Below are 26,141 nucleotides of genomic sequence, written 5' to 3' on the forward strand. Positions count from 1 at the left end.
CCTCAGGCCTTACTCAGAGTAGGGGCTGAAGGCTGCAGCATTGAGGACCGTCCTCCACCCAGAGAATGGTTCCCGTCTGACTCCTCTCTGGCCCTTGATCCCCACAACAGACACATACTCTCTCGTCATCTGTGAGGCTGTCCAGCATAGACTTCCCATCCCTATCAGCCATGGCATTGAACTCTATCTGAGCACCAAGGGCTCACAGTGGGAGTTGCTGTGACCCTCACAGGGACACCTACTGGGTGGCTAGGGGCTCAGGTGCCCAGGATTGGGAGAGGATAGCAGAGTGCAAGGTCTTGGCTTTGGCTAAGGACACAGCTCCCTCTGATGGCTGATGGATGCCTAGGAATACAAGGGAAACATTACCCTATTCCTGTGTCCTGTTTCATGGAAACATTTCTTTTTTAATGTTAAAATGTACCTATTAATTTACTTATGTACCAGGGGGCACATACTGAGGTCAGAGGACAAACTTGTGGGAGTCAATGCTATCCTTCCACCACATGGGTCCTACGGATCAAACTCGGGCTGGACAGCAAGGGCCTTTACCTGCTGAGCCTTCTCCCTGCCTGGAACGCTTTTATGTTGTACAAATAATAATTATTTAAATACAGGTCAGAGTGCTCATCACACTGCCAAGGGTCCTATAAGAACAGTATCTCTTCCTCATTCTCCTCTTCTTCTTCTTCCTCCTCCTTCTCCTCCTCAGCTTTCAGACAGGGTTTCATACATCTGAACTCATTGTGAACTCACTATGTAACTGAAGATGGCCTCTTTTCCCCAGGAAGGTGTTTCTTTTAAGAATTGTATTTAAGAGTTGTATGTAAGGTCTCCTGCCCAATGCTGCCACAAAGGTCCAAGTAGCAGGTCTAGGACCCATTCCTTCAAGCCCCAAACCTTTGCCCCTGGCCCAGAACATCAACACCATGAACCCAGGAATCACGAAACATGGAGCTGTCTGGACCACATCCTGTTGAACAACTGGGAAAATTATGGCCCAGAAAAGACAGTAACTGGTCCATGCCACCCAGCAGTTACTGAGCGCTGAGTGGTGTTCCCACACCGAGATACCACAGGCAGTGTGCACATTTCACAGTGTGCTCTGCCCCACAGATGCTTGTCCCTCAGTAGTGAAGAAGAGACACACCAGAATCACTAAGAGGAGAGGCTAACCTGCCACCCATGATGCTCTGCCCATCCCAGCACCAGGCTTGCAGAAGATACGTTCCTCACTGATGTCACACCCGTCGGGCAGTGAGAGCCGTGGGCTATCTGAATAGCCCCTTCACCCACCTGTCCCCAGGCCTCACCTTTTGCCAGAGTGAGTCTCGGGAGGCAAGTGAAGAGCAGGCAGCCACGAACCAGCAGTTGCCCACCTGGCCCTGGTGCAGGTCATGGGAGCTGATGCCGTCTACGAAGAGCCGGGGGTCGTCACAGATCTCCTGCAGAGGCGGGGGGAGTGACATGAGGAACTGCAGGTGCAGGGGCTCCTCCAAGGCAGAAAAGGACTCACTGGCCCTGTGGAGGTTTACTGGACCCCTCTCCCACAGAAGGGAGGGGTAAGGCCAAGTGACCCCTAAATCCAGCTTTCCGAAACTTCTTTCCACTAAGGTGTGCTGAGGAGTGGTGGCTGAGGAAGGACCTCAGAGTGCTGGACCCTGGGCTGCCATCTTCTTGCCCTTGAGTGGATCTCCCTGTCTGGCCACCTGGCCCCTGAGACCAGCCACAGTGCAGTCAAGTGACAATCCCCTCAAAAGGACCCATGGTGAGCACCAACGGAGGAGCTTTGGGCAGTGAGGGGATTGCCACTGTATTCTAAGAATGAGGAGTACAAGCCCAGAGAACAAGGACTTGTCAGAGGACAGCAGTGAGGCAGAAATTCTTTTGATTATCTCCATGGAGAAGGCAGGTTTGGCTGAAGGGGCACAGGACATGCTCAGAACCAGTTTGGGGCAGCTGCTGGGCAGAGTCATGTCTGGCAGTACTCAGGTCCTGTCTCCCACCCCCACCGCACCCCTCAGTTCCTGGGAGCTTGGTCTGGTTTTCCCATCTTTCCACTCTCCAGGGTTGCCCTTACAGGCCCCCAAGGGGCTGGTGCGGAGTGGAAGAAGTACGGCTTTGGCTTCTGCACTGAGAGACACAATCTGAAAGCACAGCTCCCTGCCTCCCAGAAGCCATGACACCCTGCCCAGCCTGGAACTGGATGCTGGCTGGATCTCTGAGAGAGCAATTAGCAGCATGGGCCAGCCTAGGAGAGCAGCTAGGCACACAGTCACAGACCCCTCAGAGTCTGATACTTTCATGTGGGCCAGGCTGCTGCAGGCTAGATGTTGAGGATTCCCTTCCCAGATTGTCTTCCCAGAGCTGTGAGTGTACCTGCCTTCAGCAGGCCCACCCAGCTCTCCTCTCCATCAGTGCCTAGCTCCCCATGGCTGAGAGCTGAGTTGAGGAGGTGAGAAGGTGGGGGAGGGCCCTGAGAACTGAGCACTGTGCCCATTTCAGATGAGAGGCCGAGTGGACACCTGTGATATAGCTGTTCCCTCTGGGCTTGACAAAACCATCTCCATAGAGAAGCTAAGCAGCTGTGCTAACCCACGAGCTTGCAACTCTTTGCATCCCCTTGGGCAGGGGGCCAGGGGAGAGGCTCACAAGTCTCATGAGCGTCAGATGTCACCCCAGGATCTTCCTGAGGCTCCCTACCCTGAGTCCTGCTGTAATTGCTGCTCCCTAAGGTAACAGTTGACTGGGGATGAGATTCCCGGGTGGTGTAGCTGCCTATGAATGGTCCCTGCCCCTGTAACTCCATTAAACGCACTGGTCCTGAGTTTGGCTTAGACAAAACCTTTTCTTTGATCTGCCCATGCCTTCTCTATGAGGGGATGAATAGAAGTTTCTTCATATCTCCCAGAAAAAAAAAATCACACAATCAGTGGCACCAAAACAGAGAGCAGATAGAACCACAGACAGATCAGGGTAGAGCATCTATGGGGAAAAAATCCTGGAGTGACATGCCCCCTAACTGGGGTGACAGTTGCCAAGGCCCTCAGACATAGCTGAAGCTGAGCTTTCTACGCCCAGGGAAAATCCCAGGGTAACAGGTCTCTATGTGATAAGAAATTAAAAAGTTAAAACAGTTTAACTTTTAGATTAATTTTTAATTCTCAGTTGTATTTAAAAATTTATTATTTTAAATTAAGCATTGAAAGTTTTAAGTTAGACAATATTAAATTAATGAACTTAGCATCATTCCTTTGTATGCCCGTGTTATATGGTAAGGTATGAATGAGATCCTTGTTGTATGGGACCCACCACACGGGTACCCGGGTTCCTCCAAAACAGCTGACAGACTGGTTAGAGGCTAACACTGCAGTCTCTGGAAGCAGCCCATACGGGATGGGATGGTTAGAAAGCTGTGGGGACGGCTGTGTGGAGAGTGACAAGACAGGCAGCCAAGGCTGAGTTCTCTGCCTAAAGGACGAGAATGAGCCAAAGTCAAATTTGTGCTTGGAAATTCCTGGAAGGCTTCAAGTCCGAACAATTGCTCAGCAAAGGGGTGACTGAATGGGAGGTGCAGGTGAGCCAGGGGCACTCACTTCTGTAGGTGAAAGGGTCACTTGGCATGGGAATTCCCTGAAGGTAAGGGCTAGGCAGGGCAACAGAGGCCCCACAAAGAGCTGTGGCTCTATTGCTCCTGTACTGATACACAGAAGTCTTGAGCTTTGACGGACAGTGGAGTCACATATACCTTGATTCATGGCACCCTCTGAAAATATGGGGGTGGGGGGAGTAATGAATGAATCAGGAAATGGAATCATGAAGTTGACATTAAACTTGTTCTGAGTAGGTTGTAATTGACGCCTGCTCCAGAATAGGCCTATACAGTTCTCCCTGTAAGAGGGCAGGGGTGGGTATACTGCGGGGACTCACCCGGCCCTGAGGACCTGACTTGTAAAGTCATGTGTGGCTGGGGAAAACCAGAGACTACAGAGTTGGGAAATCTCAACTCTATCACTTTGTCTAAAGCCCTTTCAGCAGCCTGGATGAGGGGCTAAATAAATAAACAAGTAAATGCCAAATGGCTCATGGGAAATGAGTCTGGGTTACAGAAAGCCAAAACACGGTAGAGCCCTTAATTAACTTAGTATCGTTCCCATGTGAGCATGTGTGATGTGCATGTGTGCTGGAGCACATGTGTGCACTGGTCCTTCCATCTTCACATGGGTCCCAGGGATCAAACTCAACTATCCTTCGCGTTATCAGCCGATCCACCTCGGTGGCCCCCATCCTTGCTCTTCAGACAATCAGACAAGCGGTGGTGCCTCTTCACATCGTATGGCCCAGGAGGGTTTTGGTGTTTGTTTTGCTTTGGTTTTTTAATATCCCCTTAATATCAGTTTAATATCAAACTGATGAGCCCCAGATCAGTTTGTGTTTTCTGGAAATGGATGCGGCAGACCTTCAGAAAACCTGCCAACCTCTGCAAAAAGATTTCATTATATTACACTTGCCTCTAAGTGTCTCAGAGATTTGGACACACGTCTGAACACTGCTGTGCCTGGGCATTTGCAGGGCGGAGGATGGGAAACCAGCTGCACACAATGCAAGGACCAGGCACAGCTGTGAAGCACCGGGAGCCCCTCTCTCCTCCCACCCTGAGACCCTCATCACTGCTACAAAACAGTTTACTGGGATGGGTCTTCTTGGTGGCATAGACACGCATGGTCCTGTAAGTAGCCCATCAACTCACCGGTTCCCCCAGGGTGGCCTAAGGCAGGGCCCTTTGTTTGATCTGTCAGTGCCCCCTCTCTCTCCTCAGAAAAAGTCACACCCCAATGTCTCCAGCACACAATGGGGGCTAGAAGCCTCTGCCTGTTTGGCTAGGCGCCTCTGCCTGTTTGGCTAGGCTTGTTTCTGGGCTCTGCTGTCATACACAGCAGCTGGGGTCCTTCCACAGGCAGCCAGCAGAGGGCAGGAGAGCCTGGAAGGCAGACCTCAGTTCCTGCATGCCCTTGCTGAAGATGCAAACGCAGGCCAACATTCATCCTCTCTGTACCTCCAAGTCCTTAAACCCTGGCCCTACAGGGCTATGTGTGGCCTCCACAGAGGGTGGTGGAATATTCTGCAGGGAAAAATGGGATACTGGAATCTCGATACAGTGTTTGGGACACATCTGCCCAGAAAACAAAAACCAGAATTAAAGGGCCAGGATGAGTAATTCTCCCGAGAACAGTAGCTGAGAGGACTTCTGGCTGGGGCCATAGGAGAGCCAGGGCAAGCTGCATGGTGGCTCCTCCAAGGCACTGGTCTGTGTCCTGCTATCTCTGATCAGAGGAAACCCAGTTAGGGAGCCTGCTTCTTGTCCCCATGGCCACTCTCAGGAAGCTCAGGCCGGAAGCTGAACTCCACCAGGCCTGCTTCCTCCATATCTTATCTTTCAGCCAACTGCACCCGCCTGGCTTCTCAGTCTGAGAGAGTGAGTGGTGTTCCCCCCCCCCCAAAAAAAAGAAGGATGGGGGAGGGGCTTCACAGCAACAGCACCTGCTGTCTCTAGGGCTGCAGAGGGAGATGACATGAAGGGGCTCATCTACCTCAGGACCTCCCAGTCAGTGTCCTGTGACTGACAGGACACCAGCTCCAGATGAGGCAGAGATGCCCAAGGTCAAGCACAACTGAATGAGCAGACAGGACAGAGGAGGTTGGCTGGGCTCCCAGCCTGGGCTCTCCACTATACAGCTGTACCAGCCTGGCTCCAGGCCCCAGAACACTCTCCTGCCATGCCCACCCAGCCTTGGAAAGAAGACTGGGAGAGACGGAGTTCCAGAACCCAGCTTCCATCCCACCCTGAGCATTCTGCCTGCATCTGAAGCCTCAGGCTGTCAACTCTGACCTAGGACACATCCGGAGCTTGACGGCACTTGGGATTTAGCCACTACCTTACATTACCTCTGAGAAAAGATCACAAAAACAGCTCTGAGGGCTTATCCCTTCTGAGGTAGGAGGACCCTGCCTGAGGACAGGGTTCTACAGGCAGCTCTGTCACAGACAAGGACAACGAGGACAGAGGAGCAAGGCCACTTGTGCAGGGCCACAGAGTAGGATGAACTAAGATTCAAACTCGGCCTCTGTCTAGGTGTGCTGGGTCCTAGGAATGAGGAGCTCACCCTTCTCTGTGTGTCCACAGGACCAAGGAGGACAAGATGTCTAAGCCCTGTCCACCACTGTAAGCCAAGAATTCTCAGGACCAGAGTTTGCTTCTCCTGAGTCACTGGCTGACCACAGTGAGCTAGAGATAGGCAGGCTGCTGGAAAGAGCAAGCAAGGCCTGAGCCTCCAGGAGAATGGAGTTGTGATAGCATGAGACCCATGAGACCAGAGAAGCTGTCAAGAAGGTGGCATCTTGCCGGGCGGTGGTGGCTCACGCCTTTAATCCCAGCACTTGGGAGGCAGAGGCAGGCGGATTTCTGAGTTCGAGGCCAACCTGGTCTACAGAGTGAGTTCCAGGACAGCCAGGACTACACAGAGAAACCCTGTCTCAAAAAAAAAAAAAAAAAAAAAGTGGCATCTTCAGAGCTGATGTGGGCAGGAGCTTGAGAGAACAAGGACCCCAAATGCCCTGAAGATGAAATCAGGCTCTAGTCACAGCCAGGAGGAAAACTGCCCAGCCCCCACCACACACTCATACACACACACCCTACACACACACACTTATACACACACCCTACACACATTCACTTATACACACATTCTACACACACAAATATATACACATATTCTATACACATATGCACACTCCTATATACATATAATACCATTATATGTATATATAATACTTATTACAAACCACACACATACACACCCTACACTTATATATATACACATACACACTACACTTATACACACACACCCTACATTTATATATATATACATACACACATACACTCACCCTACAGTTATAAACAACACACACACACACCCTACATTTATATATATATATACATACACACATACACTCACCCTACAGTTATATACAACACACACACACACACACACACACACACACACAAACACACACACACCCTACCTTGGTGCCAGGCTACCCAAGCACCATCCAGCCTGCCCACATCAGCTTTCTAATGGTGGCTCTGAAGCTGTTTATTCCAGGAAATCCCTCTGGCTACAGAAGAGAAAGTCCCTAGAGATAAGGCAGCTCCCAGGAAAGCTCATCTCACCAGTCAGACAACTCACTTGTCTGCATATTCAGATTTCCTGGCTTTTGTTTCTTCTTCCTATGAAGCGTGATACTGCAGCAAGCAAGGCAGAATCTGTAAATTAATCTATTTCCTTCGGTCAGTTCCTTCCTCCTGGTTCTGATTATTTAGTAAATGTGACCTAGAATTGAGACACTGGGCACCACTTTGCCTGTCCTTGTGATGGTTTGTCACTGTGGCCCTGGGCTTTAAGACCCTCCTCCTAGCTGCCTGGAAGCCAGTCTTCCACTAGCTGCCTTCAGATGAAGATGTAGAACTCTCAGCTCCTCTTGCACCATGCCTGCCTGGATGCTGCCATGTCTTGATGACAATGGACTGAACCTCTGAACCTGTAAGCCAGCCCCAATTAAATGTTGTTCTTAGAAGAGCTGTCTTGGTCATGGTGTCTGTTAACAGCAGTAAAACCCCAACTAAGATAATCCTCTACGTGCCAGTGAGCTCCCCAGGGAGGGAGGGGTTTGGCACAGGGAAGCAAGTTGGAGACAGAAGCTACCAATAGGACATGGAGGAATGATGAAGTGCCCAAGACTGGATTGCAGAGGGCCTACTGTGAGTCCTGGACTGAAACACACACACACACACACACACACACACACACACACACACACACATATACACACACACACAAGGCTGAGGTGCTGCTCCTCTGACCAACATTATCTCCAGGTCACAGGCTTCTTCTGAACCTGCAGTCACCTCAGCTGGTTAAACCAGCTGGCCCAGATCTGACCAGGCCTGAGCCATGCCCCTCCTGGTTCAACAAGAAATTCAGGTTTTCAGCTGGTACAGAGCCAAGAATACAACCAGGAAGGTGGGGAGCATAAGATCTGTGCTGCCGTGGGGTGCACCGCCTTGTCCTTCTTTCCCTTGGCCCACTGAACCTAAGACCATGAAAGGAAAGGCCACTGCGGGAGGGTCCTTTGCCTGGGACATAACAGAAAAGCCAAGAGTGTGGTACCTCCTCTGCAATTGCCCCTCCTCCCCCTCCCCCGACTTCAGCAATCCAGCTGTTGCCAGGACCTTCCCCGGTGCTCTAAGCAGACCGGAGGCACCCAAGAGGGTCAGTTTTAGGCAGAGCAGAAGCCTTCCTTCAGCAGGACAAGTGGCCAGCATGCAGTATTTCCCCAAATGAGCATGAATCCCTTGGATGGGCGGGGAGGGGGCACCAGGCTGCCTCAAGGAAAGCTAGACGCTGCACAACTAACCAGTGTTCATAGGGTCCTACCTACCCCATGCATTCTGTCCAGAAACCTCAAGATGATGTCTAGACATAGAGAAGGCGGAGAGCTGGGGAGACGGGGGAGGGGGGCGCTAAAGAGCTATAGCCTCCAGCCTGAGAACCAGAAGTGGCTTCTGCCCACATCCCCAGCTCCCCAGAGTCCCTCCCCTCCAGCCAACAGTGAGGGAGGTGGCAGATAGTCCCTGTACAGGAAAGAAGGTAGTACGGTGGACACTAAAGATAGTAAGACCTGCAGAGTGAATGACTGGATGGATACCAGGCCAACTCCCCATCATGGGGCTGACAAGAAGGATGAGGGTGGCTTGTTGCTGCTTCCATGTCTGACTCCACCAGTACCTCAACTTCCAGAAACCATTCTCTATAAGAATTATTCTCCCCACTTAAAGATGAGCAACTGTGGCCCAGAGAAGGGGACACTTTGCTCAAGATCACACGTCACTTCAAGAAGGCCCCTCAGGCTGGAGCCAAGTCTGACTGGCTTAAAAAAGAACACTCTTCATAATATCTGGGGTCAGTGAGGAAGGGAGGCTGACTGACAAGTGGGGAAGCCAGAGGCTGCGAGATAGGAAGACTGGCACTCGGAGGTTAAGAAGCGTGAAGGCTGAGAACCTGAAGCCTCCTCGGGTTGCTCAGAAGCTAAGGGGTTTGGGAGCAAGGGAAAGGGTGAGGTTGGAAGGCAGGGATCCTGGGAGGCAGGAAGCTCGGAGGGACTGAGAAACTGGAAACAGGAAGGCTGAGGGCCTGGGGCCTGGGAAGCTGCAGGTAGCAGGGGTAAGAGACAGGGACACTGAGTGGCTTGAGTCTCAGAGGCCACCTAAGGAGAAAGAGCAGAGACGTCATCATAATGACCAAGAGAGAAGTTTCTAAGTGGAACCAGAATGAGCTGTAGAGAAAACGGCTCTTTGCTCTGCTTACAGTCTGTCAGGCTTTAGGACCCAGGAAACAGGACCATTCAGAAGCACAGCTGCCTCAGGCCTATCTTACCTCTGGCCAGAGACCAAGAAGCTGGGATCCAATGGTCAGGGGCTGGACAACCTACTCTTGCCCCAGGCTGCCCCACTTCCTCCCCTGTAGACTTCGCCCCTCACCCACACTTAATCTCTTCATCACATCACTCCCATGGGATCCTTTCTGCCCAACACACTGCCCAGTGGGCTCAGGTCTAGCCTGTCTCCTGACCAAGACTGAAGGCTGACCACTGTCCTGTGGACCCCACTCTGATGTCCCCATCTATGCCAGCCACAGGTGCTGTGACCTAGCCAAGGTGGGCAGGTCACCCTTCCTCTTCAGCTGCAGCTAGAAAGGCAGCTGGACAGGTGCCAAGGAGGGAGGACAAAGGAGGAGATAAGATTCCTGAGCGCAGGGGCAAGGGCTCTGAGAGGGCAGGGACTCCATTGGGTCACACCGCAGGGGCGTTCCAAGTCCCCAGCCTTCCCCACTCAGCCTGGGGCCTCATGAAGTCCATGCCACACTGCAGCCCACAGTCTTAGGAAGAGGTCAGGACAAGGTCAGTGCGTGATGGGGAAGGCAGCAGGAGGAGGCTCAGGTGTCCACCCTCCCTCCTGGGAACCAGGATCTCACAAAGGCCCTTTAGAGCCGGCTCATTCCCCACACCTTGATGAAGCAGATGGCAGTGGGCATAGGAGAGTAGAGCCAAAGTCCTGTTACTAGGTCAGATGGACATCAGGGTCAGAAGCTCCTCAAAGCCCCAAGAACGGAGGCCAAAAAAGCCAGGGCCTTCTACCTAGTATCAGGGAGGGGCCAGGAGCAGGACTCCTGGATGTGTGGTCCCTTCTCTCAGCCTCAGTTTCCTTCCCTGACAAGTAACGCCCAGGGTTGGCTGTTGAGAAGAAGCATGAAAGTGGAATTTCATTTTTCTCCAAATGTCCAGGGGCCAGAGAGAGACGGGGCAGTACAAATCCAACCACTGTTTGCTGCTCAAAGCAAAGGTTTGCATGGCTCATGAGCCCTCAGAACTAACAAGCCAGGTTCAGAAGTGGGGTGTGCTTCCCTCGTGTGCCCCAGGTCCCACCTGCTTTGTCATTGCTAGAGAGAGCCTGATACCCAAGCCTCCACCCTGCAGCCAGAGGTGCCTTCTCTAGAACAGGGCAGGGGGGGAGGCTGTGACACTTGCCCTAGTGATCTGGAAGAGCCTAGTTTCCCACACTAAAGTCCCCTGTCAGTGACTGTCCCCTTGTCACCAGCATAGTGGTGACACCTGGAATGGGTCTGGGCCAGTGTCCTCTAGTGCCCTTGTGTTCACCCGGGCCCCAGGAACCCCACACTGCAGAACCCCTCTTCCCATCTCACACATAGGACTGAGAACCAAGCCATGCCACCAGATAACTATGTCTGTTTAGCATGCAGCTCTTGGGCTCTAGAGAAGGTTGGGATTGGAAAGGCCACCAATACTGAGGGTGCAGGCTGGACACTGGTCCTCTGCTGCTCCATTCTCACTTGGATGACAGTACGTGCTTCCCCTAGTACAGGAAGTGACTTTGAAAATCAGCAAAGTAAACCTGCCCTCGGACATCACACAAGCGCGCGCAAGGTTCGTTCACAGCATGGCACACAAAAGACCAGGGGAAGGAAAGCAGAGGCCTGCAGTGCCCACGGTCCGTGAGTATTCCATGCCCGAGCAGTCTGCCTAGGCAGATGGATGGTTGTCTGTGGGATCCGGGCCCATTCTCCCCGGGCAGGAGGGCCAGACACTAACCTTAGGACGCTTCCACCTGACTGTGGGCCCTGGAGTACCCTTATAGTAGAGGGAATCGTCGGTGGCAGGGAAGTGGGGGTCCTCGAACAGCACCTTCTTGCGCAGACAGGCCCGCTTCAGTGCTGAGTAGTTCTGGTCCTCATAGGCCTTTGCGCAGGAGAACATGGTGACCACGTCCCCAAGAAGGGAAGGCACCTAGAAGAGAGGAGAACAAGACCATTAACCACAGGCACCATAAGTTCCTGCTGAGCTCTGACCACCAGATATATTCCCCTCCCAGCTGCCTCCCAATAACACAGGGAAGGGAAGGCAGCACAGAGAGGGATGAAGGCCTGCCGTAGGTCACACAGCTAGCACCTGCTATGGGTTACAAAAAACACAGAGCAAAGCACATGCCTCAGCAATGGATGTTCTCTCCTTTCTAGAGTCTGAAAGGCAATACCAGGCCCTCAGGCCACCAGTGACTGATGTCCAGGGCTGGCCCAGGCCACTCCCACCTCACTCTCCCTGTTGTGTTTAGCCAACCCTTCCTACTGCCCTAGGACTGAGTCATACAAGCGGCCACCCCGCAGGAGCTTGTGGCCAGTGCCACACCCATAGGACTCAGCTGTGGGCATCTCAGAGGTGTCTTCCTGTTTCATTCCTGTCCAACAGGGGAAAACCCTGTCACAGGCTGTCACCCAGCTGTCACCCAGTGCCCACCCCGGCACTCTGCCTACTATGTGCACCTTACTCTTAGGCAGGGAGCAGGCTCCTAGCTCTGTTCACTCCTCAACAGGGTCAGGAGACCACCCCACACTCTGTACTTTGTACACTAAGTTCAAGGGACACACTGCACCAGTGTGGCAGTGGTGGGGGAGAAGACAGGGGTGGGGGTGGGGACACAGCCACCCATCAGGAGTGTTGACAAGGGTCTAGTCTCTCACATTCCATCTTTAACCTCTTGAAATCTACTCATCCTGGGGCTTACTGGGGACAACATTTGTTGCTTTATTGAGGTTCAGGCTGCCCATGAGGGAAATTGAGGCAGAATTCTTAGAATGGTTTCTGGGCAAAGTTTAATAGCAAGACTGATGCAGACACTGATTCTGGCGGAACTACTCTGCTAGGTGGCCATGGAAAAGCTGCTCGGCCTCTTTGAACCTCTTTCATTCATCTCCAAGATGAGAACAAGGTTGCCCCAATGAGAGAAAGATGCCATTATGATTAGCCAGGGGCGGGGGGCAGAGGAAGTAGAGCAGAGGGCTCAAGTCTCCTCTCATTCCACAGAGACTCCAGCTCTCTGGCACCCACCATGTGCAAGCCATTGAGTAAGAGGTTTGTGTCCACTGCTGAGAGCAACACCAGGTGGGCATGCTGTCGCCATTTTCAGAATGAGGGCTGAGGCTCTGTGAGGTGAGGCACTTTACCCATGTTCTCATGGAGGAGGCAGTGAACCAGAACCCAGGCCTCAGGTTGAGGTGGCCCACCTTGGTCCCGGGAGCAAGGACTAGGCAATGAATGTCAGGCGAGCTCCCCACACAACCCTTAACTGAACTGCAGCCCAAAAGGAAGGAAGACAGGATTCTCCAGGGAAGGGAAAAAACAGGAAGGAAGTGGTGACATTAGTTCGTATGGACCCAGAAAAACAGCAAGGAGGGTCACTGTCCCACTGGCTGAGAGTGGACAATGCCTCCTACTGTATCTGCAGCCACTGTAGCCATTCAGAGTTGCTGTGTGACTCAAGCCAACCATTTAACTTCCCTGGTCTCTCCTCTGCCCAAGGAGGTCAGTCTCCTTTGGCCTTAGGCCTCCCTCAGCCTTGGAGCCCTGGGAAAAGAGAAAGGGGAGGCTGGAAAGCCTCAGAGCCGTTAGACACCAAACAGGTTCATTGGCCCTGCAGGCTTCGGCAGCCTGAGCTCAGGAAGCAATTTAAGCCTCAAGAATTAAATCAGGGAGCCAGAAACCAGCCACTGTGATTCCAGTATTTCAGATCCCAGAGAGCCCAGAGAGGGGGAACAGCCAGCTGAGATCACACAGCCAAGATAACAAACGAGGCTTCTGGCTGCTCTCCAGGCCACAGAGAGGTCAACAACAGGGAGGACCTGCGCTCCCAGGAAGAACAGATGGGGCAACCAGGAGATACTGGGTGAAGAGGAGCAGAGGTGGGCAGGCAAGGAGGGCATGGATACAGAGGAGTGGGTCACCCACAGAGGCCCAGCACACCTGTCATCCCCCCTCATCCTTAACAGGCAGGCCAACCCCGGCCTCCTTCTGGAGTTCTTCTGGGACCTGGGACCTGGCCTTTATCTACTCAGCCCCCTACTCTGACCCCATGTGGTGCATTCAAGAGTGGACCCAAGGTGTCACAGACTACAGCTTCTCCCCATACTTCAGGTAACTCTCTCAGGAGGTAGGGTATAAACGGGAAGGCAGGAAACCCAGATTCACACAACAGCCTCTCTCCCAAGGCCCATGCTCCGGGTATGATCACTTCTGACCGTCTTACCTGGGTTAGAGCTGGACAAGACCCTGTTGATAGTGGGGTTGCAGAGACAAGATGTAAGGACAAGCTGGGCCTCCAGCTGTCTGATGTCCACCTGCTTCGATTTCCCTGCAGATTTCATCCTTTACCCTGATGCTCTATATTCCTGTAGGTCCCTCAAGCTGTGAGCTCAGGGCATTTGCCTAAGCCTCCCCTTCACAGTGTTGCCTTGGCATCTGGAGCCCCCAGGAGCTCAGCACCGGTTACGTTAGGCCCATTTGGACACTCCTTGTCCATTCTCCCAGCCTACCCTCTGAGGACAGGGCCTATATCAAGTGTCTCTGCACCCCCACTATCAACAGTGAGGCGCTGGGATTCAGAAATCAGGTTCAGATCCCAGCACCCACACGGCTGTTCACAAGTCTAATAGGGCATTCAAAGCCCTCTTTCTGGCTTCCACAGGCACGAGGTATGCACATGGTACCCAAACATACATGCAGGGGAAAAACAACAACAACCAAAACCACTCATACACATAAAAATAAACCAAGACAGAAGAAGAGGATGGGGCTCTACAGGAAGTTGCTTTCAGTCCACATTCAAGCCATCTGGAGCCACCCACCTCTGCCCACTGGGCCAGGCATCCGTTTGCCTCCTGACCTTCCTGATGGCTGTGTGCCAGCTGGGGCCCACACCCCACTGCCCAGGCTGAGCTGGCTACAGCCCTGCCCTTCAGGCTCTGTGACTGAGCCTGGGTCACAGGGCCCCAGGGCTGGACTAGCTGGAGGCCTGCACAGGCCACACAGCCTACAGGGTCTTTGTCAGAAAGAGAAGCCTCTAGATGAAGAGTGGAGCCAGGACAAAGAACCGGAGAACAGGCGGAGCCTGAGTCCAATAGTAGGGGCAGAGAAAGAGGCCAAGAACAGCTGAGGGCCCAGCCAGAGGAGCCACACCCCAGTCAAGCAGCCAGTCCTAAAGTTCTGGTCACTGAGGCACTGACAGGACAGACAAACAGATCAGTGGAATGGATCAGAACAGAATCTACATGGTTCAGGCATAAAGCTACCTGAGCCATGGCTTGGTGCACTGAGGGAAGAACCACTGTTTCGATGAATGGTCACTCGCTCTCCACAAAGAAGAGCAATCTTGACCCTACCTCACACCACACACAGAACCAACCCCAAGAAACAGCAGTGCAACTCCACCCCTGGGGCTGCCTGTGAACAGCATAGCACAGCTGGAGAACTGGCTCAGCTGTTAAGAGCACTTGGAACTCTTGCAGAGGACCCAAGTTTAGTTGCCAACACCCACATGGTGGCTCACAACCATCTGTAACTCCAATTCTAGGTGATCCAACTCCTTCTTCCAACATCCGCAGGCACTAGGCACATGTTTGGTACACAGACATGCATGCAGACAAAGTACTCATACACATAAAATAAAACCACAATAAAATCAATAAACAACAACAACGAAAACAGCAGAATGTAAAAGAAAGAGTGGCTCCAAACGTCCAGCAAATAGAAGAAAAAGTGCTGGGCTTCATGGACCAGCAAGAAAGTACAAGTTAAAAATCATAGCAAGACAGACACCAGCACAACCTACTAGGAGGGTTAGAGCGACAAGCACCATGACACGCTAGCTCACACATGTCCAGTGCACAGGCTGGGTTCTAGGCTAAGTAGCACAGTGATGTGTTAGCGTGTGTGAAGCCCTAGATTCCATGCTCAAAAAACAAACAAACAAACAAACAAAAAAAAAAAACAATGACACTTCAGGTGGAGCTCTGACACCTGGCAGGCAGGGGCAACACCTGGCAGGCACGGGTGACACCTGGCAGGGGTGGACATCTGCAGTGACTCTGCAAAGTTGTCTGAGTCCCTGCTGCAGACAAGAAACACACAGTCCATTGTCTAGGTAGTCTATTATATATGAGACCATATCTCTCTCTGAGACCATATCTCTCTCTGAGACCATATCTCTCTCTGAGACCATATCTCTCTCTGAGACCGTATCGACTATATCCCATACATTCAGAGAGACACAAGAATGTTTAGCACAGGTTTCTTTTTAAATGCTTTTTTAAAAAGCCATGGACTCCTGATCCTTCTCCGCCACTGCCCATGTTCGAGAATCCCAGACATCAAATCCTGAACTAGCACAACAGAATCTGGTATGTTGAAATCAGAAACTATTCAAGGACTATCAATAAAGGACTGGGTGAGAGGGTTTGTTGTTATCTTCCAGTAATAGAAAACAACAAACCCACAGTCATACGCAGCCCCACAGATGGAGCTCACAGGCATGGCATTCAACAGCAGGGCCATTACTACATGATCTCATTAGATCACATTGAAACTCAGGACCAAATTGCTCTGATACTAAAGCCAGAAAGGAAAGTCACAGGCAAGCGAGAGGAGGCTCAGAGGTGAAGGGCACAGTCTGCTCTCTCAGGGGACCTGAGTTCTGTCTGTTCCCAGCACCCACATGGGGGTTCACAACCACCTATAACTTCAGCTCCCAGAGATCTAAGGCGTTCTTCTGGCCTTCTCAAACACTGCACTTAGGTGCACATACCCACACAAATACATAAAAAGAAAAAAGCAAGGAAGTTATAGGTCAGAGGTTTCTGAGGAACACCAACATAAAATCTGGCGTTCCAGCAGCATAGTCAATTACTATGTGGGTTTATATGTTACAAAAAAGCCTTAGCAAAGGACTACAAACAGAAGTCCCCGGCACCTGAAAAAGGACACTCACTGTGACCCAGGGGCTGGAAAGAAGATTGACTCAGCAGTAACAGTGGAGCTGAGTGTGACGGCTCTCACTTGTAATCCCAGCCCCTGAGATGCCAATGCAGGTGGATAGATAAGAGTCGGAGGCCAGTTTAAACTATACAGTCAAACGCTATCTCCAAAGACAGATGAAAACTGTACAATCCTCTTGTCAGGTAAAAGGAAAACATTTGAGAACACTTGGCATCAAATCAGAGAAGTAATGCTCATAATTAAATAATAACATAAAGAACACGGAAGAGGAGGGTAACACTCAAAGCCCAGTTGTGCTTCTAGGCGAACAACAAACTACCGGAAAATGAAACAGCAAATCCCACTCATGGTGGCTACAGAAAGAAAAACAGAGAAAAATGTTTCAGAATAAATGTAAACAGGGAAGCAGAACCCTTCACAGTAAAACTGTAATGGGGCGGGGGGAGAGACACAAATAAATGCTACATCTTCCACGCTTATGCCCTGGAAGAAATAATGTTGAGGCAACACTATCCTGTGATTCCATTCAGCATAATTCCAAAGACTTCCTCACAGAAGAAAAACAGAACCCTAAAGCCCTTAGGAACCCACAGAAGATCCTTGAATAGCTTAAACAATTTTGAGCAAAAAGCTAGAGATATCACATCACTCACTTGTTGGTTAAAAACAAACACACACACAATCCAGGGGCCAGGAGTGTAGCTTAGTTGATGGAGTGCTTGCCTAACACGCACAACACCCAGGGCCCTATCCCCAGCACCACACAAACCAAACGTAGCAGCCCATGCCTGTAATACCAGCTCTCGGGATAGAGGCAAGAGAATCAGGAGTTAAAAGTCATACTTGTCAACATGGGAAATTTGAGGCATGCCTGTGCTACATAAGATTGTGTCTCAATAAATAGATATACAGATGGACAGTCAGTCAGACAGACAGACAGACAGACAGATCCCCCACTCCAGGGTTTGAGGTGCATCCTTGTAATTCCAGCATGAAAGAGACAGAGGCAGCAGGATTAGGAGTTTAGGGCCAGCCTTAGCTACATGAGATCCTGTGTGTGTGTGTGTGTGTGTGTGTGTGTGTGTGTGTGTGTGTGTGCGCGCGCGCGCGTGCGCGCATGCGCGAACTTTGTCTAAGTTTGCTGTGACAAAACACCACAACGAAAAGCAAGCTGGGGAGGGGAAAGGATTTATTTGGCTCACACTTCCACATCACTGTCTATCACTGAAGGAAGTCAGGGTTGGAACTTAGTCTGTATCATGGCTGATGCTGAGGCCATGGAGGATTGCTGCTCACTGGCTTGCTCCCTGTGGCTTTCTCAGCCTGCTTCTTATACAACCCAGGACCACCAGCTCAGGGATAGCACCAACCGCCATAGGCTGGGCCCTCCCACATCCATCACTAAGAAATGCCTTTCAGCCTGATCTTATGGAGGCATTTTGTCAATTGATGACTTTATCAATCAGATGACGCTAGCTTGTGTCAGGTTGACACAAACTAGCCAACATACACATGCACACACACACACACACACACACACACACACACACACACACAGCAGAACTATGATCATCAAAACAGCATGGCACTGGGGCATGAGACCAGGAACAGAGAGTTCAGAAGATTAGATACATGTTTAAAGTTAATTGGTTTTCATCAAAGTTCTCAACATCACCCAGTGGGAAAAGGGACTAGACTCCCATCAAGAGGGGAGGAACAGGGAAACACACATGCAACAGAGTATAGTTATACCCTAATTTCACTTATGCAAAATCCAGCTCAAGTGGATTAAAGACCAGAAACTGTACAGTGTAAAACTACCAGAGGAAAATGGGGAAACTGCATGACACTGGTCTGAATGGCTCTTTCCTTTCCTTTCCTTTCCTTTCCTTTCCTTTCCTTTCCTTTCCTTTCCTTTCCTTTCCTTTCCTGTCCCTTTATTTCTTTCTTTCTTAATTACTTTCTTTCTTTATTTCTTTCCCTACCTCCATTCCTTCCTTCCTTCCTTCATTCCTTTTTTTTCTTTGGATATGATCTCAAAAGTACAGGAAACATAGGCAAAGTAGACAAACAGGCTGACATCAAACACCAAAGCTTATATATACACAAAGTGACCCATGGAATAAACACAGCCCACAGAAAGTAGAGCCCACTTCTGATAAGAGACTCACTGCTAACATAACGAGAAACTCACTCAACTTAGTAGCCGCATAGCAGACACGCAGCTAAAAATAGGCAAAAGACCTAAACAGATGTTTCTCAGAAAAGAAATATGAACGGGCATGTGAACAACAGTTTGACATCAGTAACCAGCAGGAAAAACAAATTAAAACCAAGAAGACATGCTCTTTCACACCTGGCAGAATCCTCAAAAGACTGAATGAGGATGTGAAGAAAAGGGACCTGTGCAGCCACCGTAGACAGCAGCAATGTGTACACACCTCTAATCCTAGCTTTATTGAGGTCAAGACAGAAGGATCACGAGTTCCAGGTCAGCCTTGGCTATATACTAAAGCCCTGTCACACCCATAAAACAATCTAAAATAGGACTAGCCTGGACTAGCAGACGGGAAAAACATGAGTGAGTGCCCATCAACAGCTGAACGCATAGGGACCGGTGGGCTGGGGTGGGGTGTCACTCAGTAGGTAGAGCGCTCACTTAGTGAGACTCTCAGAGGTATGCAAAGTGGGCATGGTGGTATGTATGCCTGCAGTCCCAACATTAGGGACTTACAGGCAGGAGGATTCAGAGTTCAAGGCCAAACTCCACTATGCAGGCAATTTAAGACCAGCCTGGGCTACATGGTCTTGTCTGAAACAAAACAAAACAAAACAAAACAAAACAAAACAAAACAAGGGTCAGTGAGATAGCTCAGGGTAAAGAACTTTGGCCTGAGTTCAACTCCCAGAACTCACATAAAGGGAGAGAAGGAGAGAAGGAAGGGAAGGAGGGAGGGAGGGAGAAAGAATAAGAACTGACTTCACAGAGTTGCCCTCTGACTTCCACACACCTGCTGTGTCATGTCTCCACTCCCACACCATTATAACCATAAAACAAATATTAATGTATTTTTAAAATGCCACTGTACCTCACCCATAATGGCTACTGTGCCAGTCAGTCTTCTGTTACTGTGATAGACACCTGAGATAACCAACTTCTAGAGAGAAAGGATGCGGTGATTCAGTCTGAGTGGCTCCAACCCATGACGGGAAACCCTTAGATTGAGGCTCTAGTGTGGGGCTGGAAAGCAGTGTTGGGGACCTGGAGCTGAGGCAGGACCTCAAAATCCAGAATGATTTCAAAGTGAGAGCAGTTTGTATTCTGCAGCCCTCTTCATAACCTAAGGACACCCCACTGCCAAAGGGTTCCGCCACCTAAATTCTCAGTGCATGGGCCTTTGGGGAACATTCCGGACACAAACCATGGTACTATCTTTGCTTTCCAGTCAAGTGAACGAAGAACTGCTAACACCCTGGGACAATCCAGGTAAAGAGGGGCCCAGGGTGGCAGATATACTGTAGTCAGTAATCTTTAGGGGGCACACTGTGGTCAGCGCTTCCAGGAAAGAGACAGGTTACAGGAGACAGAATGCTGGTTACTCTTTGAGATGAAGCATGAGGTGTGGGATGTGTCTCCATGTTAGATCGAGAGGCCAGCATGTATAAGGTCCTGGGTTCTATCCCCAGACCTGTGAGCCAGGGTGGGGCAACCCCACTTTAATTATATTCTTAGTGTATCTGTCTCCCTGTCTTGCCAAAGCTGTAGTCTGCACCCCACCCCCAGCCCTCCAGCCCTCTCTATACTGAGGAAAGCAAGTGTGAAGGAAAACCAGGGCTCAGGCCACCCAGGCTCCAGGCTTCTGGGCTTCTGGCTGTAGAGCTGAGGCAGCCAGGGCCAAATGAGTCACCTAACCAACACCAGGCAGGCTGGCACCCACACTGGGAAATCCTGTTCTCCTTCCTTTCCCCTTATCGCTTCTGTTGGTGTCCAATCCCCTCTCCACCCAGCGACAGTGAGCTCCTGACACACCCCCAGCCAGGCAGTGCCCCCTTTGTCCCTCAGAGCTGGAGGGCGGGGACAGGCACATGGAACAGAGAGTCTGAGCTAGCCCTAAGGGATGGATGGAGGTCCAGGAGGCTTGGATGCCTCCACACATACACACAAGAAAGGAAAAGTTTTCTTGGCTCTGTGTGGCCCTGAGTCACAGGCCTGACCCCACAGCTGTTCCTCATTTGGGACTTAGCTCCTGCTGAGGGTGTTTTAAGTAGGAAAGAGTTTGGGAGGCCTCTGTAAGCAGGAGGATGCTGGGGTGGGTTGGAGTAGGGGGAAGGTACTTCAGTTCTTGGGCTCCTGTGGGCTGTGGGCTGTAACAGGAAGAAGCTGAAAATGTGGCCAAAAACCTGAGGAGAGTCTTCCGGCACAGGCTCTGCCTTGGTGACTAAGTTGCCACTCTTTTGAGTTCTCAAAGACTCACTTTGCAGGAAAGCCCTCAGCCTGGACAACACAGGCCAGACCTCATAGCTTAGCACCATATGCTGTGGAGAATACATTGACACAGGAGTAGGGTTGGGGTGGGGCAGATGTAGTGTGTGTTCCCAGCAAAGGAGTGTGTCCTACCAGGGTGGGGTGGGGACAAGATTCTGGCAGCTCAGGATACAGGTGCCACTCACTCACCCCCTTCCCCCCCCCACACACACAAGATGGACAATCTGATGAAAAAGCCTGACCTGGTCATGTGACTCCAGCTCTCCTGCCCTCTCTGGCTTGTAGGTTCTTACCACAGATGGTGGGGTAGAGATGCCTTGGTACATGATTTCTAATCTGGTGGATCTGTCACCAGGACAGCAATGTCCCCCAGGCTCCCCCCATTTGCTGTGGCCCTAACGCCACCTCCTTCCAAAAGTGAGGGTTTGAAATCCAAATGAGTAATGGTACCCAATTCTCAGATGAAAAAACTAAGGTGCCTTTTTTCAACTTAAGTTCCTGCTTTAGAAACAGACAAGGAGCCGGGCAGTGGTGGCGCACGCCTTTAATCCCAGCACTTGGGAGGCAGAGGCAGGCGGATTTCTGAGTTCGAGGCCAGCCTGGTCTACAGAGTGAGTTCCAGGACAGCCAAGGCTACACAGAGAAACCCTGTCTCGAAAAAACAAAAACAAAACAAAACAAAACAAAACAAAAAAAAGAAGAAGAAGAAAAAAAGAAAAGAAACAGACAAGGCTGATTCCACTGTGCAGAGGGAACAGGAAAGAACATTCAAGGCAGAAGCAGGAACTTGTCCTATGTCACAGCCCAGTTCTGCCTGGGTCACCACCCTGTTCCCAGGGTCCTGCCCCTGCACCTACTCTGTGATTGGCCAAGGGGACAGCAGGAGTCAGACAAAACTGTGCCCCAGAGGTCAGCTGGTGGACAGACAGAGACCCCAGAAGTCTGCCCTTGTATGTGTGAGGAGCTCAGTGTGTGGACTTCAGAAAGGTGTGAAGGCAAGAAGGAGGGGGAAGGAGCATGCTGGGGGAAGAAACCAGTTAGGCCAGGTTGAAGGCCAGGGTGTGGAGGAGAGGGAAGACAGAAGTAGAAGCAAGCGAGCCCAGAAAGCCAGGCTTAGGACTGAGAGTAACTTACAAGGAAGCTGAAGGGAAAAGGAGGCCCTGAGCACGGGCAACACTCGCACCAGGACACCTGCTGCACTTGAGAGAAGCATCTGACGTGGTGTTGGTTGTGGGAATGAAAAGCAGGGCATGGCCTGCAAGCCAGGGTGCCCTGGGGTCAGCTGGGCTCCTTCCTCCTAGCTTGACAGAGCAGGTATCAAGGTGAGCGGCGTAGGGTGACCCTTCCAGGCTCTGTGCCCCGCTGGGAGCTGAGTGCTGTTCTTGCTCCTAGCAGCCTTGGATGCTGAGTTCCCGCGCTGTGTCCAGGTAGAGACAAACTGAAGTTCAGGATACCAAGCCTGAGCCTGCCTAATACCACACTCCTAACACAAGGAGTAAAGACCAGGAAGGGCCAAGCAGTTCAGCTCCATATAAGTAAGGCCCAGCCTGCCTCCTCACCTTACACGGATTCCCACCCAGCAGACTGGAGTATTCTCTCAGGCCTGTGTTGTTTTGTTTTGTTTGTTTGTTTTAACAGAGTCTCACTATATAGCCTTAGCTGGCCTTAGCTGGCCTAGGATGGAATTGGCTATATAGACCTCAGAAATCTGCCTGCCTCTGCCCCCATCCCCCACTCCGAGTTCTAGAGTTAAGGTCATGTGCCACCACGCCTGCCTTACCTGCCTCTTAAAAGGTGTTGGTGAAGGTCCAAGGACCAGCCATGCGCTGGCTGTCCTGAATGCTCATCTCACATGAGCCACCATCTGCCCTAAAACCATAGCACAGTCCTAGCAGGATGAGTTCAAGTCACTGGGGTGACCGCAGGGACATGGCGAGAGAGTCCCCTCTCCCGAAATCACTAAGTTCTGGCTCCCATAGACTCAGGCTGGGCACCAGGGCCAGAGACAAAACAGTCCCAGGCCTGTCTGAAAGGAAGCAGGCAGAGGACCCATTCGGTCACTGAGAGTGACCTCATGAGATAGCAGGACCTTGACTAGGAAAACCAGCCACTGTAGGCACCAGGGAGTTGGTGGTATGTTCAGGGGAGGGGGGCAGTGTAGATTCTGCCAAAACACCACAGTCAGTTCTTCCCTGGGCTGATAATGGCTCACAAAAGCATCCATATGGGAATCCTTAGGCCTGCGGCCTCATGTACCACTAAAGGCTTGAAGATGGATAGGGAGAGGTTCCAGGATGGGTTCTAATAGTAACTGCAAATGTCCTTATAAGAGAGAAGCAGGGCTGGGCACATGGCTCCATGGCGGAGTGCCTGTTTAGCATAGACAAGGTTCTGGGGTCTTTCTTCACCGCTGCCCTGAATGAATGAATGAATGAATGAATGAATGAAGCCATGTGTGGCAGCACACACTGGTGTCCCTAACACGTTGGAGGCAGAGGCATGAACATGAGGAGTGCAAGGTCTGAGGCTATTCTGAGCTACAGGAGACCTTGACTCAAAAAAGGGGAGGGGAACAGGGAACCTACAGGACTGGTCATCGGGTAACAGCACTTGCTGCCCAAATCTAAGGACTTGGGTTCCATCCCCACCACCCAATTAAAAACACAATGGCAGAACCCTGTCCCTTGACTTCCACTCACCAGACTCGGGCACGTGCCCAGCCAGACACAAGCCCCGTGCACACACAGTAATAAATAAAACTTAACATAAATAAAAACAGAATGACAGTGAGGCAGAGAGGCTTGTGCACAGAAGGGGGAAAGAAATATGCAGATTGACTAGGAACTGAGGTGACTCAGGCACAAGGAATGTCTGCAGCCCGCAAGAGCTGGAGGAGACAAGGAACAGGGTCTAGTCTGCACTTTAGTCCCGCAGGGCTCATCTCAGACTTCTGACATCCCGGATCAGGGAAGAATGAATCCACATTGTCTTAAGCCTCCAACTTTCTGGCCTCTTAAGTTCAGCAATTATAATGAAAAACATCTCTGAGGAACAGGGGGCTGCCACCAGAGTAACATGAAGTCCCCTGTTACAGTTACTAGTGAGAAGTCATGGAGTCCTACCTCAGCCTGACTGGCAGATGCTACCCCAGTGTGGGATAGAGGCCACTGGCACCTTCTATACCTGACCAAGTGCCCCACTGAGATATAAGGTCACAGGATGCACCCATAAGCCATCCTACTCTCACAGCCAACCCCAAGAAACCTGGAGTCCCATGGACCAGGATCCCAGCAATGACAACGGGATGTGGCAACTCAGCCATCCCTGGGCAACAAAAAACACATTCTACAACCTTCTATCCAAGCTCAAGAATAGGCTTCAGGAGGTCCAGATTGGTACCCCCAAAACACGTGGTTCATTTTGCCTTTAGTGAGCAAGGAAAGACGGAGCCTGAGGTCTAAAGGAGGCTGGTGGCTCCACCTGATCTGAGGCAAGGTGGCACCACTACCCAGAGAAGAGGCTACCAAGGTGGGGGCCTTGAAGGCCAAGCCTGGGGACCTTGGGGGAACTACAGGAAAACAAGAATTGAAAGGGTAGGGAGATGTCTGGAGGACTTGGGTAGCTGGGAGGGGCCCCTCAGGCACTGAGAGATAGGGGAGAGGAGGGCTTGATCAGCAAGACCAGCTACAAAGCCAAACAGCAGCTACCCAGCCCACAGAGATATCTGGAGAAGGTGTGACAGTCTGCTGTCTGTAACCGAGGACAGCCAGAGCTCACACCTATGAGCCCTTTGCAAAACATACCTAGGGTACCCCTCAGCTGCTCTACCCTGCTTCTCCCAGGGAATAAGGGGGAGGGAGGGCAAAAGACTTGGCCAATCTGACAGAGAACAGTGAGCAGGTTCTCTCATTCATTAAAGCCAAGAGGGCCTCCTGCTTCAACAGGAAAACAAAACAAACAAACAAGGACCAAAAAACAAAAACCAAACAACAACAAAACCCATTGCTGACAAGTCCTCTTTCCTGAAAAATGACCCTCCCTTTACTCAATGAAGGGACCAGTGACAATGGATGTCAGCTGGCTAGCAAACACCCTGTAGTAAAGTGCTAAGTGACCAGATCGAATGTCACCATCATCATCCCTAAGTCTTGGAGAAAAGGTGTTATTTATCCTCACTCCACACACCAGGGGAAACTGAGCCACAGGCAGAGCTCTCTGCTTCAAGGCCATGGGCAGGCAGGAAGACGGAGCCAGCCTTCAGGAGAAAGAAGACAGGGCCTACAGGGAAGCGGGTGGCAGAGAGTGGTCCCCAGTGCCCTCTGAGGGGACAAGGAAGGCCTCCTTTTGTGGGGCCAGATCTCAGAGCCATCCTAAGAGTGTACAGGGAAATTAGAGTAGACTAAGACAGAGACAGCACAGGCTTCTGAGAAGCCCACAGATGTCCCACCGAAAGCCACAGGCTTCCTGCCACCAGTGCCCAACTGCCACCTGTCTGGTACCGTTTCAGAAGCCTGTTAGCTTCCCCTAGACCTCCCACTCCTGTTCTGGGAGCCCCAAGATCCCCTCCTGTCTTGTCACACCTGGCCTGTATTAGGTGCTGAGAAAAACAGACAGAAAGGTGTGTGTGGGGGGGTGTCTCCCTGCTGTAACCTCTATAACAACCTTTCCCCTAGGGTAGCCAAAGATGGCCCTTGTCAGACACACCTACTTTCCAAATCAGTGTTCAACTTCACACCTCCTCCATCTTTGTCCAGGTTTTTTCTTGGCTTGACTGTTTCATAGTTTGGACTCTAAGCTCCTTTCTTCACCTTGTTGGGCTTTTCCTAATCCTTGTTCAGATTAACTATCAGCTCCCAAGCAAGGATGGCCCCTGCCTGGTGCTTGTCTCTGCCTTATTCTCACCACACAAGTCAGGAGCTCATCTGTTGGCCCACCATCCTCTCAGTGGGAGGAAGCCTCTCAGGGTAGGCTCCACCCAGGCTTCAGCTCTGACCCAGCAGCTGGGCCCACCACAACCGACCTCTCTGGTCTTTTTCACCTCCACCCAAAACACTAAGCCTGTAGCAAGGGCCAGCAAGGATCCAGGGAGGCCTCAACCCTCTCTTGCAAGACAGGGCTTCCCAGGAAGATCTCCCTGGCTCCCTGAACGCCTAGTTGCCCCGGGCATTGGCTGCGTGTTTCACTCTGGCACAGAGGA

At 51.2% G+C, this 26,141-nt stretch overlaps 1 protein-coding gene across 4 annotated transcripts in view; it reads right to left on the reverse strand.

The window, feature by feature from the left end:
- Capn5 (calpain 5) overlaps positions 1-26,141 on the reverse strand; it is a 55,984-nt gene that overhangs the window by 28,812 nt on the left and 1,031 nt on the right. Inside the window, exons 1-3 of one of the 4 annotated variants that reach the window (XM_076938340.1) lie at positions 22,079-22,098; positions 11,227-11,421; positions 1,314-1,445 (exon numbers count right to left, since the gene is read on the reverse strand). In XM_076938340.1, coding sequence (XP_076794455.1) covers positions 1,314-1,445; positions 11,227-11,391 — 297 coding nt within the window. In that variant the 5' untranslated portion in view covers positions 11,392-11,421; positions 22,079-22,098. Of the gene's footprint in view, positions 1-1,313; positions 1,446-11,226; positions 11,422-11,622; positions 11,717-22,078; positions 22,099-26,141 lie in introns of those variants that run through there. The other 3 variants (XM_034514791.2, XM_034514782.2, XM_034514796.2) reach the window with 3 other exon arrangements.

This window comes from Arvicanthis niloticus, chromosome 1 (genome assembly GCF_011762505.2).
Source record: "Arvicanthis niloticus isolate mArvNil1 chromosome 1, mArvNil1.pat.X, whole genome shotgun sequence".
In the NCBI taxonomy this organism is placed as follows: Eukaryota; Metazoa; Chordata; class Mammalia; order Rodentia; family Muridae; genus Arvicanthis; species Arvicanthis niloticus.